This window comes from Pristis pectinata, chromosome 9, assembly GCF_009764475.1.
Source record: "Pristis pectinata isolate sPriPec2 chromosome 9, sPriPec2.1.pri, whole genome shotgun sequence".
NCBI lineage: Eukaryota > Metazoa > Chordata > Chondrichthyes > Rhinopristiformes > Pristidae > Pristis > Pristis pectinata.
This window is the reverse complement of record NC_067413.1, coordinates 30,303,245-30,321,957: the sequence shown is the minus strand read 5'-3', so window position 1 is coordinate 30,321,957 and position 18,713 is coordinate 30,303,245. Positions and strand designations below refer to the sequence as shown.

At 47.7% G+C, this 18,713-nt stretch overlaps 1 protein-coding gene across 1 annotated transcript in view; it reads left to right on the top strand.

Annotated features, from left to right (window-relative positions):
* The window catches only part of pkhd1l1.1 (PKHD1 like 1, tandem duplicate 1), a 105,252-nt gene that overhangs the window by 25,689 nt on the left and 60,850 nt on the right, over positions 1-18,713 (top strand). The window contains exons 17-26 of the mRNA XM_052023513.1: positions 44-201; positions 699-850; positions 4,489-4,658; positions 5,523-5,695; positions 7,072-7,219; positions 8,690-8,844; positions 9,560-9,682; positions 14,436-14,541; positions 15,367-15,486; positions 16,710-16,874. Of these exons, the coding sequence (XP_051879473.1) occupies positions 44-201; positions 699-850; positions 4,489-4,658; positions 5,523-5,695; positions 7,072-7,219; positions 8,690-8,844; positions 9,560-9,682; positions 14,436-14,541; positions 15,367-15,486; positions 16,710-16,874 (1,470 nt within the window). The remainder of the gene's footprint in view (positions 1-43; positions 202-698; positions 851-4,488; positions 4,659-5,522; positions 5,696-7,071; positions 7,220-8,689; positions 8,845-9,559; positions 9,683-14,435; positions 14,542-15,366; positions 15,487-16,709; positions 16,875-18,713) is intronic.

Below are 18,713 nucleotides of genomic sequence, written 5' to 3'. Positions count from 1 at the left end.
TCTCTTGCCTCTTTAACATTGTTTTCTCATTGTTCCTGTGAAGGGGATTTTGATTTACTCCAGCACAAGGCATCGGAAGGAAGTAACATCACCATTGAAGTGGAGGAACGAGTCAAAGGGAGACCCAGTATGGACACTTTCACACTGAGACTGGATGGGATTGATTCCAGGCCCCTTCCACATGCAGCTACTGCTGATGAGGTGTGTCACATCTCGCTCAGCGCACTTGTATTTGTCTGTGATATATTACACCACTGTGCCAACGCTTTTTGCAATTGGTCCTGTGGATGGGAGTGATCTGCCGGGTGGGGTGGTGGGGGCACAGGCTTGGAGTGACCGGGCACAGGGTGGAGAGTTTCAGAGGAAGTTAATGTGAGGTTTTCCAACCAGTGAAACTCATACTGTAACTAGTGGGAATTTGGAACTCATGGGAATCCTATCCTTTCTCCTATTTATTGCACATGGTAACAGCCAGCACCTGAAAGCTCACTTTGAATTTGGTCACTGGTGTCTGCACTTGTAAGGAACCAAATCAAGCATTTTTTGAAATAACCTGCCTGGAATGATGTGGTGATAATACATTGACAACCATCCTCTGGTAACTATACTCAAAAAAGAAGCAGAGAGACTGAGGTTGTAGAGCCACCAGGTCAAGGAAAGGGCTTCATCAATCTACGCATTGAAATCTCTCCAAACAGGTCAAAGCTGCTTTAGAAGAACTGGTGGGTGTGAAATGTCCTGAGCACATAGCTGGCTACACAAATGGATATGCAGTCAAGTACTTCAATGACTTTGAAGATTGGGTATGTATCCGAAATAAGAATCATCAGCCAATCGACTCGTACTTTCAGTAAGTTACATTTGGTCCTGAACACCTTTCTTGTAGTTTCCAAGCTGAGTGCTGGTCTCTTAGTCCCAGGGTCGTGGGTTTGTCTGATGACTCAGTCTGAGGCACAGTCTGCCTGGTCAGTGTGAAGGAGAGCAGGTGAGTGTTCCAGTCATCTTGCTCAATGTTCATCCCCCCACCAGTACAACACGCACACAGGACAATCCTTCCGATGTGGACTGAAGTTACTGCTGGCCCAGAGCAGCCGAGGACAGCAGGCTCCTGGATAAAGGACCTCAGTGAAGCAGTTGGATTTTCACCACATCTGGCAGCTTTGTGTCACCTTGTGGTCACTTCCACTAACATCTGCCAGTTAAAACTCATGTCAGATGCTCGGTGCTACAGTGGGATTGACACCACTCCCAGGACCTGATCAGACCCCACCCCTCTCAGGTCAGATGGCACCCCCTCATGCCTGCTCCCTACGCCCCCCTAACTAGACACCCTTCAGAACAGAACACCCACCCCCAGACCTAACTGCCCCCCTCAGACCTGAAACTTGAACCCACCCTAGACCCGAACCCCCATGGACCCAACCTAAGCCTGCCCCAACCTAAGTGCCCCTGACCTGAGCCCACCCCCCCGACTTGAGTCCCCCGACCTGGAAACCCCCCAACCTGGAACCCCCCGACCTGGAACCCCACCGACCTGGACCCCCCCGACCTGAAACCCCTGACCTGAAACCTCCCCTGACCTGAACCCCAGCCAGACTCTGATTCTCCCCCCAACCTGAACCCCAGCAAGTCCTGAACCTGCCCCCTCCACCTGAACTCCCCAGACCTGAATCTCAACCAGACCTGAACCCCCACCCCCCAATTTGAGCCCATGTTCCCCCGATTCCCATTCCAGTCCGTCAACAGAATATAATTTGCTCTTCCCCTTTCAACATTGCAGGGTTCCACCCATCACAGTGGTCAGGTGACAGTGGAGACCAATGCCTTCTGCGGACGACACTCTGTCAAAAACCCCTATTATCTGTTTGGCTTTGCACAATCCCATCAGCCAGTTTTGTTAAACGTCTACAGGCAGGTGAGACCATGGCTACTTTGTCTACTTCCATTTGATGTGTAGAGCTCAGTGATCATTGGTCCTTGGTGAAAATGTAGGTAGAGCCCAGACCAGGAGGAGGCCATTCTGCTTCTTTCTGCTCTGTCATTTTCTAATGTCATGGTCAATCTCCTAAACAACTCTGCTCTCTCACACCATACCCTCCATCATTTAATGCCCAAAAAATCTAAGTAGCTAAGCCCCAAATAAATTCAACCACTGACACACACAGCTTCTGGGGTAGGAATTCCAGTGACTCGCTACCACGTGCATGTAGAAATTTCTCCTCATTGCTATCCTAAATCCACCAGTTCCAGGATCCTCAGCTGAGGGTAATGGCTTCTCATCTTCTATCCTTCTGAGAGGTTTACACGCTTCAGCGAAATCACCTCACATTCTAAACTCCACAGCAAATGGGCTTATTTTAGATTTTATATATTGTATGTGGGCTTGGTAATTCCGTGTTCTATCTGCTAGAGTACACTGAGCTCTCGGAAACTCCCAGCTTAAATTCACTCTGTAATTGGCTTCCCAGTGATTGCTGAGGGGATGTGATCATCTGTTGTCAACACCCCATCGGCACTCGGTGTCCAGTCTCTCACACGGAGAAAGGTGTAAGTGCCATGGTTAAAGGACAAGGACTGGATAAGAGGGAAGAGAGTTGGGGAGAAATGGAGGGAGATTCTGAACCAAAATTGGTGCCCATGTGTCAGGCACTTTCTTCACAGTCTTGTTGAAGACAATTCCCCCTCTGTACATATTCTAAAGAGATTGGAAAGGCATTCTGGTGTAACTCTGATGTACTGGGGTCAATGTGGTTGTATTTCCAGGGGGAAATTTCCAAGGCTCTGCAGTTAAATGCTTGCAAACTTCATATGCATGATTTTAAATATGAATTAACTTAACCAGGTGACAGATTTCCTGTATCTTTATTCCACTCAGCAAGTTCTTAGATAAGAAATGGCAAAAATGAAAGTGTAGCTAATGTGGGTTTAACCATGCTTTCAGCTTTGCTTTGCATACAAAGGACTTTTGAGAAATGATATTTGGCTGGAACTGAGTTACAAAGATCAAGGCAGAACACTGTCCAGTTCATTTTGGATGGAATACAGATTTGCTCAAAAGAATCAGTAAGTATTTCTTAAATTTCAATAATTTGGGGTTAATTTATACAGTAAATCTTGCAGTTCCAAACAGAATTAATCACCTGATAAACGGAATGTTCCAAATCCTATTTGAAATCAGTAAAAGAATCTGAGATAGTCATCCAGACATTAAGTAATAAAGTATTATTTTAATTGTTGGTTTATTATTGTCACATGTACCAAGACACAGTGAAAAATTTTGTTTTGCATGCCATCCATACAGATCATTTCATCACAACAGTGCATTGAGGTAGTACAAGGGAAAACAACAACAGAATGCAGAATAAAGTGTTACAGTTACAGAGAAAGTGCAGTGCAGGCAGCCAATCAGCTGCACGGCCATAATGAGGTAGATTGTAAGGTCAAGAGTCCATTTTAGCATAGTAGAGACCATTTAATAGTTTTATGACAGCAGGATAGAAGCTGTCCTTGAGCCTGGTGGTATGTGCTTTCAAGCTTTTGTATCTTCTGCCCAATGGGAGGTTGGAGAAGAGAGAATATCCAGGGTGGGTGGGTTCTTTGAGTAGAAGGTAAATTTGCAACAATCCTCTCAGCATGAAGGCCCACATGAGAGGATTGCAATAGACTAAGTCTTAGCATCAGACCCAAATTTCTTCAAAAAGGCTTTTTGAAGTTTAGTTTTTAACATTTTTTTCTCACTGGGAAATGTGGCAAAACAAAACCATCAGTTAGAAAGAAAGGTGGCGGAGATTGTATTTACCCTCAGGCCTTTCAAATCTTCAGAACATCCCAAAGCACACAAATACCAAGTGTGCTGGCTCCCCTCAGGTAACTGGAGTCTATAACCTGGACTGGAAATGCAGCACAGTACGGAAAGGGTACCACACTCTCAGGGGTGCTGTTCTTCAGATGTGACATTGAATTGAAGACCTGCCCTACTCCGATGCCCTTGATCATTGAAGAGCAGTGCTGTTCTCCTGGATTCCTAGCCAAAATTTACCCCTCAGCCAAGTAAAACACCCCATCCTGACTTGGAAATAAACCTGGTATTGCATTGTTGCTGGGTCTAACTCCTGGAACTCCCTCCCCAAACGCACTGTGGGAGCACCTTTACGGGATTGCAGTGGTTCAAAAATGCACCTCAGCCCCACCTCCTCAAGGAAAGTTAGCTTTTTAAATGTTGTAATTGTACCCACCTCTATTCATCCAATTCACCTCACATTCCATCCAATCACCAGCCTCTGTGTGAAAAAGTTGCTCCTCAGGTCCCTTTTAAATCTTTCGCCTCTCACTAAACCTCTGTCCTTTGGTCATTACTATCACTACGTGCCCCGTCAACCAGTTAGAGACTGTCCCTTTATCCTTGCAGTTGTTGTACTGGGAAGGGGTGGATTTTGAGGCTAGCAGTGAGGACTGCGCAGAACCATAACTGAATGCTTCTGCTTTCAGATGGTCCTATACCTGCATCAATTTGCTCAAGTCCGTACAGGCCAAGTTTTCCAAAGGGACCAACTTCATGCTGGAAACGATCAGACTGTTGAAGTCATCAGACCAGGATTACTTTGTGGATACTGTCTACATTGGGCAGCATGCTACAACCAGCGGTCAAGAAAATATTGGTATTTTGTACTTACAAACCCGAGTGCCAAACTAATGCTGGACAAAGTAGCCACGTAATGTGGAATTCCAGTGGGTTATAGTCAACAACGGGTAAACCAGCCCTGGCCTGAGAAACATAAACCAGGAGCATCAAATCCAAGGAGTCCTGTTGCTCTCAGCCATGTGCATGGCTCCTCAGCAAAAGCACGGGTCCCTCGCCAATGTATCCCATGGTGGAGTATGAGGGATTGGGCCAGTGTTGTTGGGTCAGAGTATCCAGGGCACAACACTAAAGTTGGGTGAATGGAATATACTTTCACATCAGGCATGATCTGATGGAATGGTGGAGCAGGCTTGAGGGGCTGAATGGCCTTCTGTTATTCTTCTACAGCTGCTGTGGTGTGGTTTGTGGATTGTTGACTCCTGTCTGTGATGGGTGAGTTGAGCCTGCGGTGCTCACAGCTGCCATATTCCGTTCCTGTACACCTTCCAAGTTACCTTGTCTGAAGTGGCCAAAACATCAGTGTAGTACCATGGAGCACGGAAATGGGCCCTTCAGCCCATCGAGTCTGTGTTGACCACCAACCACACATTTACACATTCCAATTCCCATCAACTCCCCCAGATTGTATCCTTCATCTATACTCTGGGGGCAATTCACAGCAGACAAATAACCTACCAACCTCCATGGGAAGTGGGAAGAAACCAGAGCAGCTAGGGGAAACCCACATGGTCATGGGGGAGCTTGCAAACCACACACAGCACCAGAGGTCAGGATTGAATCTGGGTCACTGATGCTGTGAGGCAGTAGCTCTATGGTGTGTCAGTGTGTGCCCCCAGTCGTGTTGTTACGGCTATCGGTGAGTGCCATTTTTAAATTGCAGGTGTTCCAGTGAGAGGGCTCCCACCACTGATTGCCAGAGGGATTATTATTAAGCAGTTCATTGTGACACGGAATAGAAATGTGAATGACAGCTCGTCCAATGAGTATGAGATAACCATGATTCCCTTCAACTGTAGCTTCAATATTCCTTTGCTGGAGGTTGGCTTTGCTCAGGTCAGTGTGACATGGACTTCATAAGATCTGCAAAGCACAGGTCTGGAACGAGGAGGGATACTTCCCACATGCTTCTGAGTGTAGCTCCAACACTCAAACTCAACAGCTGCACTTATGTGATCCCCAAAACTTTCACTCACTTAGTGGCTGCACTGTGTTACACCTACAGAGTGCACTGTGGTTACCCACCTCCCCTAAATTGGGTTGGAGGTAGTGCAGACATGAGCAGGAACATTTCCCAGACCCTCTGCCTCCACCAGATACCAGGGAACACCACCATCTGCAGGTTCCCCTCCAACCCGCACAACATCCTTTCTTGGAAGTATATCACCACTCCCTCATTGTCACTGGCCTGAACCCTGTTCAACAGCATATGGGAGCACCTGCACCAGGACTGTAGCACCCAGGCAGTGGCTTCGTTTGCTCCTGTAGTTGGTGCAACCAGGACCTCCCTCCTGTCTGTTACTGGAGTTGGTGTGACCAGGACCTCCCTCCTGTCCATTACTGAAGTTGATGGGACCAGGACCTCCCTCCAGTCCACTAACTGCATTCTACCCCATTCTCTTCTAAACACTGCCATGGGCTTCTGATTCCCCTTCCCCAGCTGGTAATCTCCCTTTTCACTAAAATTAGTCGTACCTTTCCTGTTTTCTGTGAAGCCCGTAACTATGAACCCCTGCCCTACTGATCTTGTCTCCAACAGAAGAGATTTCTGTGAACCATATTTCCCCTTGCCAAATCATTCAATCTCCTGAGCAGGTTTCCACATTGTACTCTGCTTGTCTACTCACTTCCAGAATTAACATGGCAGGGTGGACATGCTTTCTCATGCCACAGTCCCCCATCATGATCCTGTGATTCCCCTGGCTAACTCCTGAAATGTGGAAACACCTGAGTGAGCACGGGAGCCCCAACAGGGTTGCACCTAATTTATACACCACCTCCAGCCATAGTGCACTGTTTTACTCTCCTCCCCCTCTGCCTGAGGGCTCTGAGTTGTGTTGGCAGAGGTGGAGGAGAGTTACAACTGCGAGAAAGTTCTCTGCTGTAAGCTGCTGGGATAAGTCTGGAGCTGGTGGACATGGGGTGCATTTTGGGATAGGGATCGTGTTTCTTGCACCCTTCCCTCCAAGGGAGAAATCCCGGGATGTTCCCCAATGGCCCACTGCACCATCCCCTCAGAAGGAGAATTCCCAGGATGTTCCCCAATGCCCCACCGCACCCTAGCGGATCTGTGCATCATCGATGTAACTGGCCTTAACAGCCTGAGACTCTCGGACTTTCCCACCAGTGTTTGACTGGAGACTGGGAGAAGCCCTGGATGGACCAGGATTCTGTGTCAGGAAATGTAATATTTGCAATTACTGTTTGTCCAGACTGCATCCAATGGCTTAAAGGATAAGGCTGCTTACAGGGGAATCACGTGGCCTAAGGGATCCATTGTAAGAGTGTGGAGAAGAGAGGCAGCATCTCCCCCCATCACTGGCACCATGGACATTCAGGCCTTTGGCCGTCTGCTGAAGGGTGAGTAACGAGAGCCAGAGAGCTTTGGACACCAGCTCTCAGTCTGCTTACCTGCTGGAAAATCTTGTCACACGGTAAACCTTAGGAAGTTCCACTGTGTGTGAAGTACTACGCCCTGCAAAGGTTCTGGATCTGTAGGTAATCTGGCATAGTAGAGTTATGGAGTCGTACAGCACAGAAACAGGCCCTTTGGCCCAACTGGCCCATGCTGACCAAGATGCTCATCCAAGCTAGTCCCATTTGCCAGCATTTGGCCCATGACCTTCGAAAGCTTTCCATCCATGTACCTGTCCAACTGATTTTAGAAGTTGTTATTGTACCTGCCTCAACCACTTCCTCTGGAAGCTCATACCACGTACATACCACCCTCTGGGCCAGTGGGAGACGTGTCTTGTCACACCCAGCCTGCAGTGTTTGTGTCTTGGGCTGTGGACAAAGCCCAGTCACGTTTATCAGTTTACAGAGGGACAGCAAACAAGATCTATTTGCTTTCTTTCCAGTTAAACCTCAGAGAGGTTGACTTCAGTTTAACCTTCTACCTCACCTCAGTACAGCCTCGCCTGTCTCTATGTCACCCACTGGGGTTGAGGCTTGGACCCTGACCCTACTCCCTCACCTCTGAGCCTGTGCATTGTGTGTTCAGTCCCTACTCCTGAAGCCTGTGATCACAGTCCAGGCAGGTTGTGGTCAGTGTTTGCAGACCAGTTGGACTACATCCTGACTGTGCCCACACAGTGGGCACCCACCCCCAGCACTCCACCGATATTGCCCACACAGTCTTCAGCGTGGACAAGCAGGGTTACAAACCTCTTCAGCTAGTCCTTCGCCATGAAAGGGGGAATAGGTAGTGTTACAGTCACAGTTTGCAGAAGGTTTCCCCAGATCACCACCCACCATCCCACCCTCCGGAGTTCCCAGAGGGATCAAGTGGACTCCAGAGAGAGAGAGAGAGAGAGAGAGAGAGAGACAGAGAGAGAGAGACAGTGCTCAAGACTCCAGGAGTGGAAAGATAATCCAGCAGGTGAATGGATGGAAGGAACTTGTGTCAGGTGTCAACGCGGGGTCTAACAGTTGGTATTGACAACCACAAGATGCTTTGCTAGGGGTAATGAGGAATGATGTCCTGGGAGGGTGGTGAGCAGGTGAGACAGAGTGAGGGGGATTGGGAAAAGGGGAGAGGAGGAGAATGTTTCCCACAGCAAACCCAGGCTAGCCTGTTGCCGGCAACAGAACAGACAATTCCACGGGGAGTGGGTCACTGGGAGGGCTGGTCACTGGGGGGCGGGTACTGGGGAGGGGTTCACTGGGGAGTTGGTCACTGGGGGCTGGTCACTGGGGAGCTGGAGAGCTACTGGAGGGGAAAGTCCTGGTCTGTGCGGAGGAGAGATTTGGGGGATGTTTGTACCCTCGCACCACTGCCGTACACTCCTGGTCCTCTGCACCATCCTGACTTTTGTTTTGGTTTTGAAGGATTGCCAGTTGGTGCTTCCAACCTGGAAATGCAGTACGGTTTACAAAGCATTCCTGAGATCGGGAGTGTGTCGGTGCAGAGGACAGGCAGCTGCTCCGGTTTCAACTGGAGGGTGAAATGGCTGAACAAGGCTGGAAATCAGCCCATCCTACAGGTGAGAGGCAGACCCAGGTGGGACGACACAACAGACCTGTCCAATCCCCTGGTCCGACCATGCTGGGACCAGGTTACAGGTAGATCAGGCTCGAGGGGCTGAATGACCTCTCCCTGTTATATTCATGAACTTTTCAACAACATCCGGTGTTGCTGCTGTTCTAAACAGACGCATTGCATGTGGCTGAGGGGGGAAGATGAGAATAGGTTGTTCCACAATGGGCCATGACCGTGATGGTCCCATTTGGCTCCAGTTCATTTTAAGTGAGTCGCTCTGATGTCACCTCTCAATCCGGGGGTTCTCCCACCTGTCACTCCGGTGTCATCTCTCAATCCATGGTTCTGCCACCTGGAGAAACAGGCGGCTGGTGCTCAGGTGCCTCGTTTGCTCCACGCCATCCTGCATATTGGCCGTTCATTCATCGTCACTGGGTCTAAGTCCTGGGACTCTCTCCCTAACGACACAGTGGGAGCACCTTCACCAGAAGGACTGCAGCGGTTCAAGGAGGCAGCTCACCCCCATCTTCTCGAGGGCATTAAGAATGGGCAGTAAATGCCAGACTGACCACTATGTCCAGATCCCAATTATGGGAATATAAGGAGCTGCAGCCAGGAACTCCTGGTGAAGTTTGTTGAACAAAATCAAGTGACCACAATTTGATTGCGGCACTACAAATGTCAGGTGTTAAAATGTCTGCTGATCCTGTGTCAAATAGGTTAATGATTCAAATGTTCATGGAGTCAATGTGAGAGTTACTGTGAATGAGGATGAGCATGGAGGGCAGTTTAGTCAACGGCTGATCGGAGACCTGTTCCGCACACCACATGTCCTGCCCCAGGTATGTTCAGCAGACACCCTCCTGCAACCTCCCCACACACACAAAAATGGCAGGGAACCTTGACAAGTCAAGTAGAGTTTATTGTCATGTGCACAGGTACGGTGAGGTACAGGTGCAATGAAAACCCTGCTTGCAGCAGCATCACAGGCATGTCGGTACAGACAACACATGGAACATAAATTATACGTAAATTATGCAAAACAATGCAGAAAAAAAAGACTACGCAAAACAATACATTCGTACAAAAAATACACAATTAGAGACAAGTCCATGGTGGTGCAGGAGGTGGTCCATAGTGTTCCATTGCTGAGGAAGGGTTGGGGTTGTGCAGCCCCTCAAACCTGTTCTACAGTTAAACCATAGCTAACCCGTACCCCAACCCCATTTATAGCTCACCCTTCCCCCTACTCCAATTAGAGCCAACGCCCACCCCAAATCCATTTGCTTCACATTCACCCGAATCCAACGACAATCTATTGATCTTAACCCTGAAGTTTTTAGTTAAGCACCCAGATCCGCAGATTTCCCAGATGGGGCCAGTTATCATTTCTTTGCATTGTGAAGATGTCCTTCCTGATATCCCTCTGAGTACTTTGGCTCTGATTTCTGGACCCTCTCCAAGCACACCCTCCCCACACCCCATCCCCACCCAACCATCAAATCCCTTCAACCTTCTAAGTTACAAAGTAGACCACCATTCAGCTGCACATACCTCCCACCTGGAGCGAACGAGAGCTGAGTGTTTCCCTTCCATTTGTTGCCATTGTATCCCATAAGTCAGGAAGCATGTGTTCCATTACCGTGGACTAGCTCAGTTTTCCCTGAAACTGCAGCATTCTACTAATGTGCCGAGGTCTGGGGGAAATGAACATAGTGTGGGTGGATGCACACACTCTGTCCTTGTCTCAGATTTAAACAGAGAATGCTGGAAACACTCAGCAGGTCAGGCAGTAACTATGGAGAGAGAAAATGAGTTAACATTCCAAGTTCTATGGAAGGTCTTTCTCTCCCCAAAGACACTGCCTGACCTGCTGTGTGTTTCCAGCATTCTCTTTTTTTTTTCTGATTACCAGTATCTGCAGGGTTTGCTTTGGAATTATATTTCCCAGATGATCTGGTCACCTACAGTTTTAACTGTTGCGTAATAATCCTCAGCCAAAGTTGATGTGGTCCATGTTAGATCTGCACATCAGGTTCCTGAGCTGGGGAGCAGAGATTCTCAGTCATAGAACATAGAACACTACAGCACAGTACAGGCCCTTCGGCCCACAATGTTGTGCTGACATTTTATCCTGCTCTAAGATCTATCTCACCCTTCCCTCCCACATAGCCCCCTATTTTTCTATCATTCATGTGTCTGAGAGTCTCTTAAATATCCCTAATGTATCTGCCCCCACAACCTCTGCTGGCAGTGCGTTCCATGCACCCACCACTTTCTGTGTAAAAAAACTTACCCCTGACAACCCCCTTATACCTCCCTCCAATCACCTTAAAATTATGCCCCCTCGTGTTAACCATTGTCACCCTGGGAAAAAGTCTCTGCTGTCCGCTCGATCTATGCCTCTTATCGCCTTGTACACCTCTATCAAGTCACCTCTCATCCTCCTTCTCTCCAAAGAGAAAAGCCCTAGCTCACTCAACCTATCCTTATAAGACATGCTGTCCAATCCAGGCAACATCCTGGTAAATCTCCTTTGCTCCCTCTCTAAAGCTTCCACATCCTTTCTATAATGAGGCGACCAGAACTGAACGCAATACTCCAAGTGTGGTCTAACCAGAGATCTATAGAGCTGCAACATCACCTCGCGGCTCTTGAACTCAGTACCCCGACTAATGAAGGCCAACACTCCATACGCCTTCTTAACAACCCTATCGACCTGTGTGGCAACCTTGAGGGATCTATGGACGTGGACCCCAAAAACCCTCTATTCCTCCACACTGCTAAGAGTCCTGCCATTAACCCTGTATTCTGCCTTCAAATTTGAACCCCCGAAGTGCATCACTTCACAGTTATCTGGGTTGTACTCCATCTGCCAATTCTCAGCCCAGCTCTGCATTCTATCAATATCCTGTTGTAATCTACAGCAACCTTCTAGACGATCCACAACACCCCCAACCGTTATATCATCAGCAAACCTACTAACCCACCCTTCCACATCCTCATCCAAGTCATTTATAAATATCACAAAGAGCAGGGGTTCCAGAACAGATCCCTGCGGAACACCACTGGTCACCAACCTCCAGGCAGAATATGCTCCATCTACAACCACCCTCTGTCTTCTATGGGCGAGCCAATTCTGAATCCACACAGCCAAGTTTCCCTGGATCCCATGCCTCCCGACTTTCTGAATAAGCCTTCCATGAGGAACCTTATCAAACACCTTACTAAAATCCATGTACACTGAATCTACTGCTCTCCATTCATGAATGTGCTTTGTCACATCCTCAAAGAATTCAATCAGGCTTATGAGGCATGACCTGCCCCTCACAAAGCCATGCTGACTGTCTCTATGCTTCTCTAAATGCCCATAAATCCTGTCTCTAAGAATCTTCTCCAGTAATTTGCCCACCACTGAAGTAAGACTCACTGGTCTGTAATTCCCAGGGTTATCCCTACTTCCTTTCTTAAACAAAGGAACAACATTTGCCACCCTCCAATCATCTGGCACTACTCCTGTGGCCAGTGAGGACGCAAAGATTGTTGCCAAAGGCACAGCAATCTCTTCCCTAGCTTCCCGTAATAACCTTGGATATATCCCGTCCGGCCCCGGTGACTTATCTATCCTAATGTTTTTCAATAGTTCCAGCACATCCTCCTTCCTCACATCGACGTGCCCCAGCATATCAGTCTGTCATACGCCATCCTCACAAACATCAAGGTCTCTTTCTCTGGTGAATACCAAAGCAAAGTATTCATTAAGGACCTCTCCTACCTCTTCCAACTCCAGGGACATATTTCCGCTTTTATCCCTGATCGGTTCTACCCTCACTCTAGTCATCCTCTTATTCTTCACATACGTGCAGAATGCCTTGGGGTTTTCCTTGATCCCACTCGCCAAGGACTTCTCATGCCCCCTTCTAGCTCTCCTAAGTCCATTCTTAAGCTCCCTCCTGGCTACCTTGTAACTCTCCAGAGCCCTGTCTGATCCATGCTTTCTTCCTCTTGACAAGATATTCTACATCTCGTGTCAAGCATGGTTCCTTCACTCTATCATCCTTACCCTACCTCAATGGGACAAACTTATCCAGAGCTCCATGCAAGTATTCCTTAAATAACCTCCACATTTCCGCTGTGCACTTCCCCAAGAACATCTGTTCCCAATTTATGCTCCCAAGTCCCTGCCTAATAGCATCATAATTCCCCCTCCCCCAGTTAAAGACTTTCCCATATCATCTGCTCCTATCCCTCTCCAAGGCTATGGTAAAGGTCAAAGAGTTATGATCACTATCTCCAAAATGCTCTCCCACTGAGAGATCTGAAACCTGATCAAGCTCATTGCCTAGTACCAGGTCCAGTACGGCCTCTCCTCTAGTCGGCCTGTCCACATACTGTGTCAGGAATCCTTCCTGTACACACCGAACAAACTCCGTCCCATCTATCCCCTTTACACTTATGAGGTGCCAATCAATGTTGGGGAAGTTGAAATCACCCATGACAACAACCCTGTTATTTTTGCACCTCGCCAAAATCTGCCTCCCGATCTGCTCCTCAGTGTTTCTGCTGCTATTGGGGAGTCTGTAGAATACTCCCAATAGAGTGATCGCTCCCTTTCTGTTTCTGACTTCCACCCATAGTGACTCAGTGGACGATTGCTCCAGGACATCCTCCCTTTCTACAACTGTGACACTGTCCCTGATCAGCAAAGCCACTCCCCCACCTCTTTTACCTCCATCCCTGTCCCTTTTGAAACATCTAAACCCCAGGGTATCCAGCAGCCATTCCTGCCCTTGCGACAGCCAAGTCTCTGTAATGCCCACCACGTCATAGTTCCATGTACTTATCCACGCTCTAAGTTCATCAGCCTTGTTCCTGATACTTCTTGCATTGAAGTAGACACACTTCAGTCCATCCAACTGACTGCAATTTTGCCCTTTCAACTTCCTATCCTTCCTCATACTCTTTCTACACTCTGCATCTACTTGTACAGTAAATGAACCAAGCTCTGATCTATCACTCTGGTTCCCATCCCCTGCCAAACTAGTTTAAACCCTCCCCAACAGTTCTAGCAAACCTGCCCTCAAGATATTGGTCCCCGTCCAGTTCAGGTGTAACCCGTCCCTTTTTTACAGGTCACACCATCCCCAGAAGAGATCCCAATGATTAATAAACCTGAAACGCTGCCCCCCGCACCAATTTCTCAGCCACGCAGTCCCTGAGATTCTCAAGAGAACTCACCAGTTCTCGTCAGCTCTAAACATCCACTGTGACTAGTTCACCTCCTAGTCTCACAAAGAATACTTCATTCTCCTTACGATGCAGAAGGAGGCCATTTGGCCCACTGAGCCCATGCTGACACACCGAGCAATCACATTCCCCTATTAATTTTCCCTGTAAACTAGTTTCCCTACATTCCTATCAACTCCCCCCAGATTCTACCACCAACCTACACACTGGGGCCAATTAACCCAACAACATGTCACTAGGATGTGGCAGTAACCACAGTTCCATAACAGCTGGTGGCTGTGGACTTCACACTGCAGCGCCACGCTGATCAGAACCTCTTGGCTCTTCATGCCCTTTCCTTCCCCACAGGTGCAGGTTTTCATCAATGGCATTCCCAGCAACTGCTCCGGGAATTGTGGATACAGGTGGAATTCTGCGAAAACCCCAGTCATTACAGGCATCAGCCCGAGCAGAGGTGTGTACTCAAACCACAGGGGCTTTGTGTAAATCCAGGGACTGTCTGAAGGCACGTTGTGTCCGAGTTATTCACAGCTGGTGTACTCACTGTTGTTTAAAACACTGGTAATTGTCACAAGTAACCAAGGCAGGGGGTGGGGGCGGGAGATGGACAGGGGGAGAGGTCAATCATTCCTTCAGGTAGGTTCCAATTAGACCATGGCTAATCTGTCTCTTACCTCTGTCCTCCTGCCTTGTTCCATAATACTAACAACTTTCCTGAACAAAAATCTGCCTCTTGCCCGTCTCAGTGGGTTGCCTCAGCATGAGGCCCAGATTTCGGCCCTGCTTTGTGTGATGAACATGTAGAACATAGAACAGTATGGCCCAGGAACAGGCCCTTCAGCCCATCCTGTCTGTACCATCATGGTTGACCTGTGCCTCCAGAACTAGGGGCAGGGCTTCAGAATAAGATATCACCTATTTCAGATGGAGAGGAGGAGGAATTTCTTCTCTCAAAGGGTTGTGAATCTTTGAATACTCGACCCAGAGAGGTGTGGAGGAGGAGTCAGCGCATAGGCAGTGATTGACGGAGTACAAGGGAATCGGGGGGATAGGGAGAGGGGGAGAGTGGTGTTGAGGCCATGATCAGATTGAATGGTGGAGCAGGTTCGAGGGGCCGAGTGTGTTCCCTCTCATTACCTTCTCACTCCAGGGCCAGCTCTTTCCACCATGGGCATGGCCCTCAGACCACAGCCTACATCCTTGTCACACGTAACCTCCAGCCCCAGACCTGACTGCAGTGACCATGACAATGGTGTAACTTTGCCCTTTGCTCCTGCAGGTTCCAGTGTTTCAGGCACAGTCCTGACCATATCAGGCTTCCCATTCGCCAACACTTCAAAGACTGACACCACCTGGGTTCTGGTTGGAGGAGCCAAATGTCCAATCACAGGACTAACTGGTGAGCTGCTGCAAAATCCAATGAAATCACTGGTGTGAGTGTGGTGGGGTGGGAGGGGTAAATCCTGGGATTGATGGCTCACCACGTACAGGAGGCAGTGTGGGGGCTCCTTCCTCTGGTGGGGCAGGTGTAGGCGTGGGATAGTGCAGTCTGGCAGCTGAGGAGGGAACTGCCCCTCGGTTTCTTTAGAAGCACAGGAAGAGGCCACAGCTCCTTCGTTCCGCTGCCTTCAGCCGATCCTGTTTCCCTGTGCTGTCCACATCTCACTGAGCCCCAAATATTTCCACAATTCCCTTTGATGGTGCAATGGTCCCTGCCTCTCCCCAAGGCAGACCACTCCGTTCACACTCCACCTGTAAGTAGCAACGTTCCCCTACTCCCCCTCCACATGCAGTGATGAGCTCGGGATTGGGCGAGTGGATCACTGGGATAGGGGTGTGGATCACTGGCCTGTGGGATTAGGCAAGTGGATCACTGGGCTCAGGATTGGGGAGTAGATCACAGGGTCTGGGATTGGGCAGTATGTCACTGGGATAGGTGGTGATGCTCCTGAACTCTCACTTATTCAGCCATTCTTGGTACTTGAGTTGCAATTGGTTCGTGAATTAAGCAACAAGTGTTTTGGCTTTTTATGTGGTATGATGGCACACATCATCACTAACCTGTGGATATATAGGGATTGTGACTGAAGAAACATCTCAGGGGGACTGCGCAAATATAACCAGATGTAGTTTGAACTTAAGATGCACTGTGGGTATTAACAGGGACTTAAGGCTTGTTCATGCCTTAATTTGTTCATGCCTGCATTTGCTGTAAATTTGAAGTAAAACCAGAAAAGGTTGGGAATGCTGGCAGATCAGGCAGGGTCTCTGGAGAGACACAGAGTAAACATTTCGGGTCAGTAACTTTTCATCAGAACAGGAATTAATTTAGAATTAACACATTTAAATATGTGGAGAAAGGGGTTGGGTTGGATTGGAGCAGAAGGGAAGGTCTGTGATAGGCTGGAGGGCAGGAGAGAGCTCAGGGGAAGGTACAAAGGGGGTAACAATGTGGGCAATTAAAGGAGCTGGGAATGGGGGCAATTAAAGCAGATCAGAATGGGAACTAAAAAAGCTGGAGTAACACTTTGTTTTACTCTGGAGGGTTATATTAAAGGGAAGAACCACCTTTTATTGTTGATTGATTTTGATGATTTGATTTCTCTTTTATTTTGCCATCAGATACTGAAATTACCTGTCTGATCGGTCCACCCAACACCACAGTGGCCCCAGTTACTGTCTACGTCGCCGAGCTTGGCTTTGCAAAGCACTCAGGCAACCAGGCTTTTACTTTCACCTATGAACTGGAAGTTACTGGCATTTCTCCTTCCATAGGCAGTACTGAAGGTAGTGACTGTAAAATAAATGAGCAGCCGTTTAATTCACTGTTAAGGCAGTAGACTCTCCTGTTCACTAATACTTCAAACGTCTGCATGAGAAGTGCACGGGTGCTTAAGATGACCAAAAAACATGAATATTAAAGTTTAAAGTTTCCAGTGAACTACATTTTGTGCAAGGTTCTGCTGTGTTCATTAGACTCACTGAAAGTACAAACAGCCTCTGGCAGCTTTTGTGTAAAATATTCCATAAAACAAGCTTTTCACTTCATCCCCATGGCAGGCAAAATTCTACAGTAACAAGGACACACGAGTTGCTCTCACTTGGGTATCAAATGTCACTGTGAGTTAGAGCAGCAGATAAACAAAGTGGCTAAATTTGCAACAAATAGCAAAAAAAATGGACAGTCAACGTTTCAGGTCAAGACCCTTCATCTCAACCTGAAATGTTGACTGTCTATTTCCGTCCATAGATCCTGCCATACCCACTGAGTTCTTCCAGTGTTTTGTGTGTTGGTCTATGCATGAAGCTATTGGGCATGCTAAGGATTGAACGATGGTAAACCTTGCAATAAATCTTCTACAAGATGAATTTCAGAGACTTCAGTGTTCACTTATTGTTTAAGACCAGTCTCATTCAGCTAATGTTTACTCATCCATTAACATTCTGTTTAGTAAAAGGCAAGCAGTTTGAGGAAATCAACGGGTCGAGCAGCATTTGTGGAGGAAAAGGAATTGTCAACATTTTGGGTTGAGACCCTGCATCAGTTTCTACTGTGTAGTAAATGTGTTTTAAATGGACTGCTTCTTGTATTGAGGATTTGGGTGTACAGGACACTGGTGCTGAAGTAGCAGGTGCCACTCACTAAGGAGGACTATAACAGACTGCAGCAGGGTACGGTCAAGGTGTTGGGATGGGTGATACCATGGCAGAGGGAACTTAATGTGGAAAAATGTGGAGCATTGATTTTTGGTAGGATGACTGAGAGGTGATGTGAACTTAAGAGCATCATTCCGAAAGAGTTACAGGATCAGAGAGAAAGTCTGGTCTGTCCATGACTCCTAGAAATCAGTACCTGTCTGGCCTGACTATGGCTACAGATCATCCAAAGCCACCTGGCCTGTCTATGATTACAGACATCTGTACCCGTCTGGCTTGTCTATGACTACAGATGTCTGTACCTTTCTGGCCTGTCTATGACTCCAAGACTACTGTACCCATCTGGGCTCTCTATGACTACAGATGTCTGTATCCGTCTGGCCTGTCTATGACTACAGATGTCTGTACCTAGTCTCGTGTGTCCATGTCTCTTGGCCCCACCACTTGAATAGCTCCCATGAATTGGCTGAGCAAGTCTCTTATCCAATGAGGCCCAGACCCCAAAAAGTGAATAAACATTTTAAAAATTGGTTTCCCAATTGGGAATAAAGCTCTCAAAGACTTGCCCTTTATAGTGCCATTCCTGGCCTCCAGATCTCCAGTGAACTGTGCAGACCACACCACAATATAGCAAGCTCACTGTATGGAGAAAGACCTGATCCTGGTGCTTTGACACGTGAAGCCTGTCCCATGAAATACAACCTGGGGTTAGACCAAGGTCACTCATATACACTACATACCCAGGGTATAAATGCCATGAAAATTAGCTTTTTGCACTACATTACAAACATGGCAAACATAGATAACATAAACTTAAATTAACATAAATTATACATAACTTATGACGGAACAAACAAAATAAAAAATGACACTCGTGTGAAATTGAGAGAGAGAAGAAAGAAATATACACCAAGGTAGTGTTGGTGTTTTTCAGATCGGTTCATGAACCAGATGGCAGTGGGGAAGAAG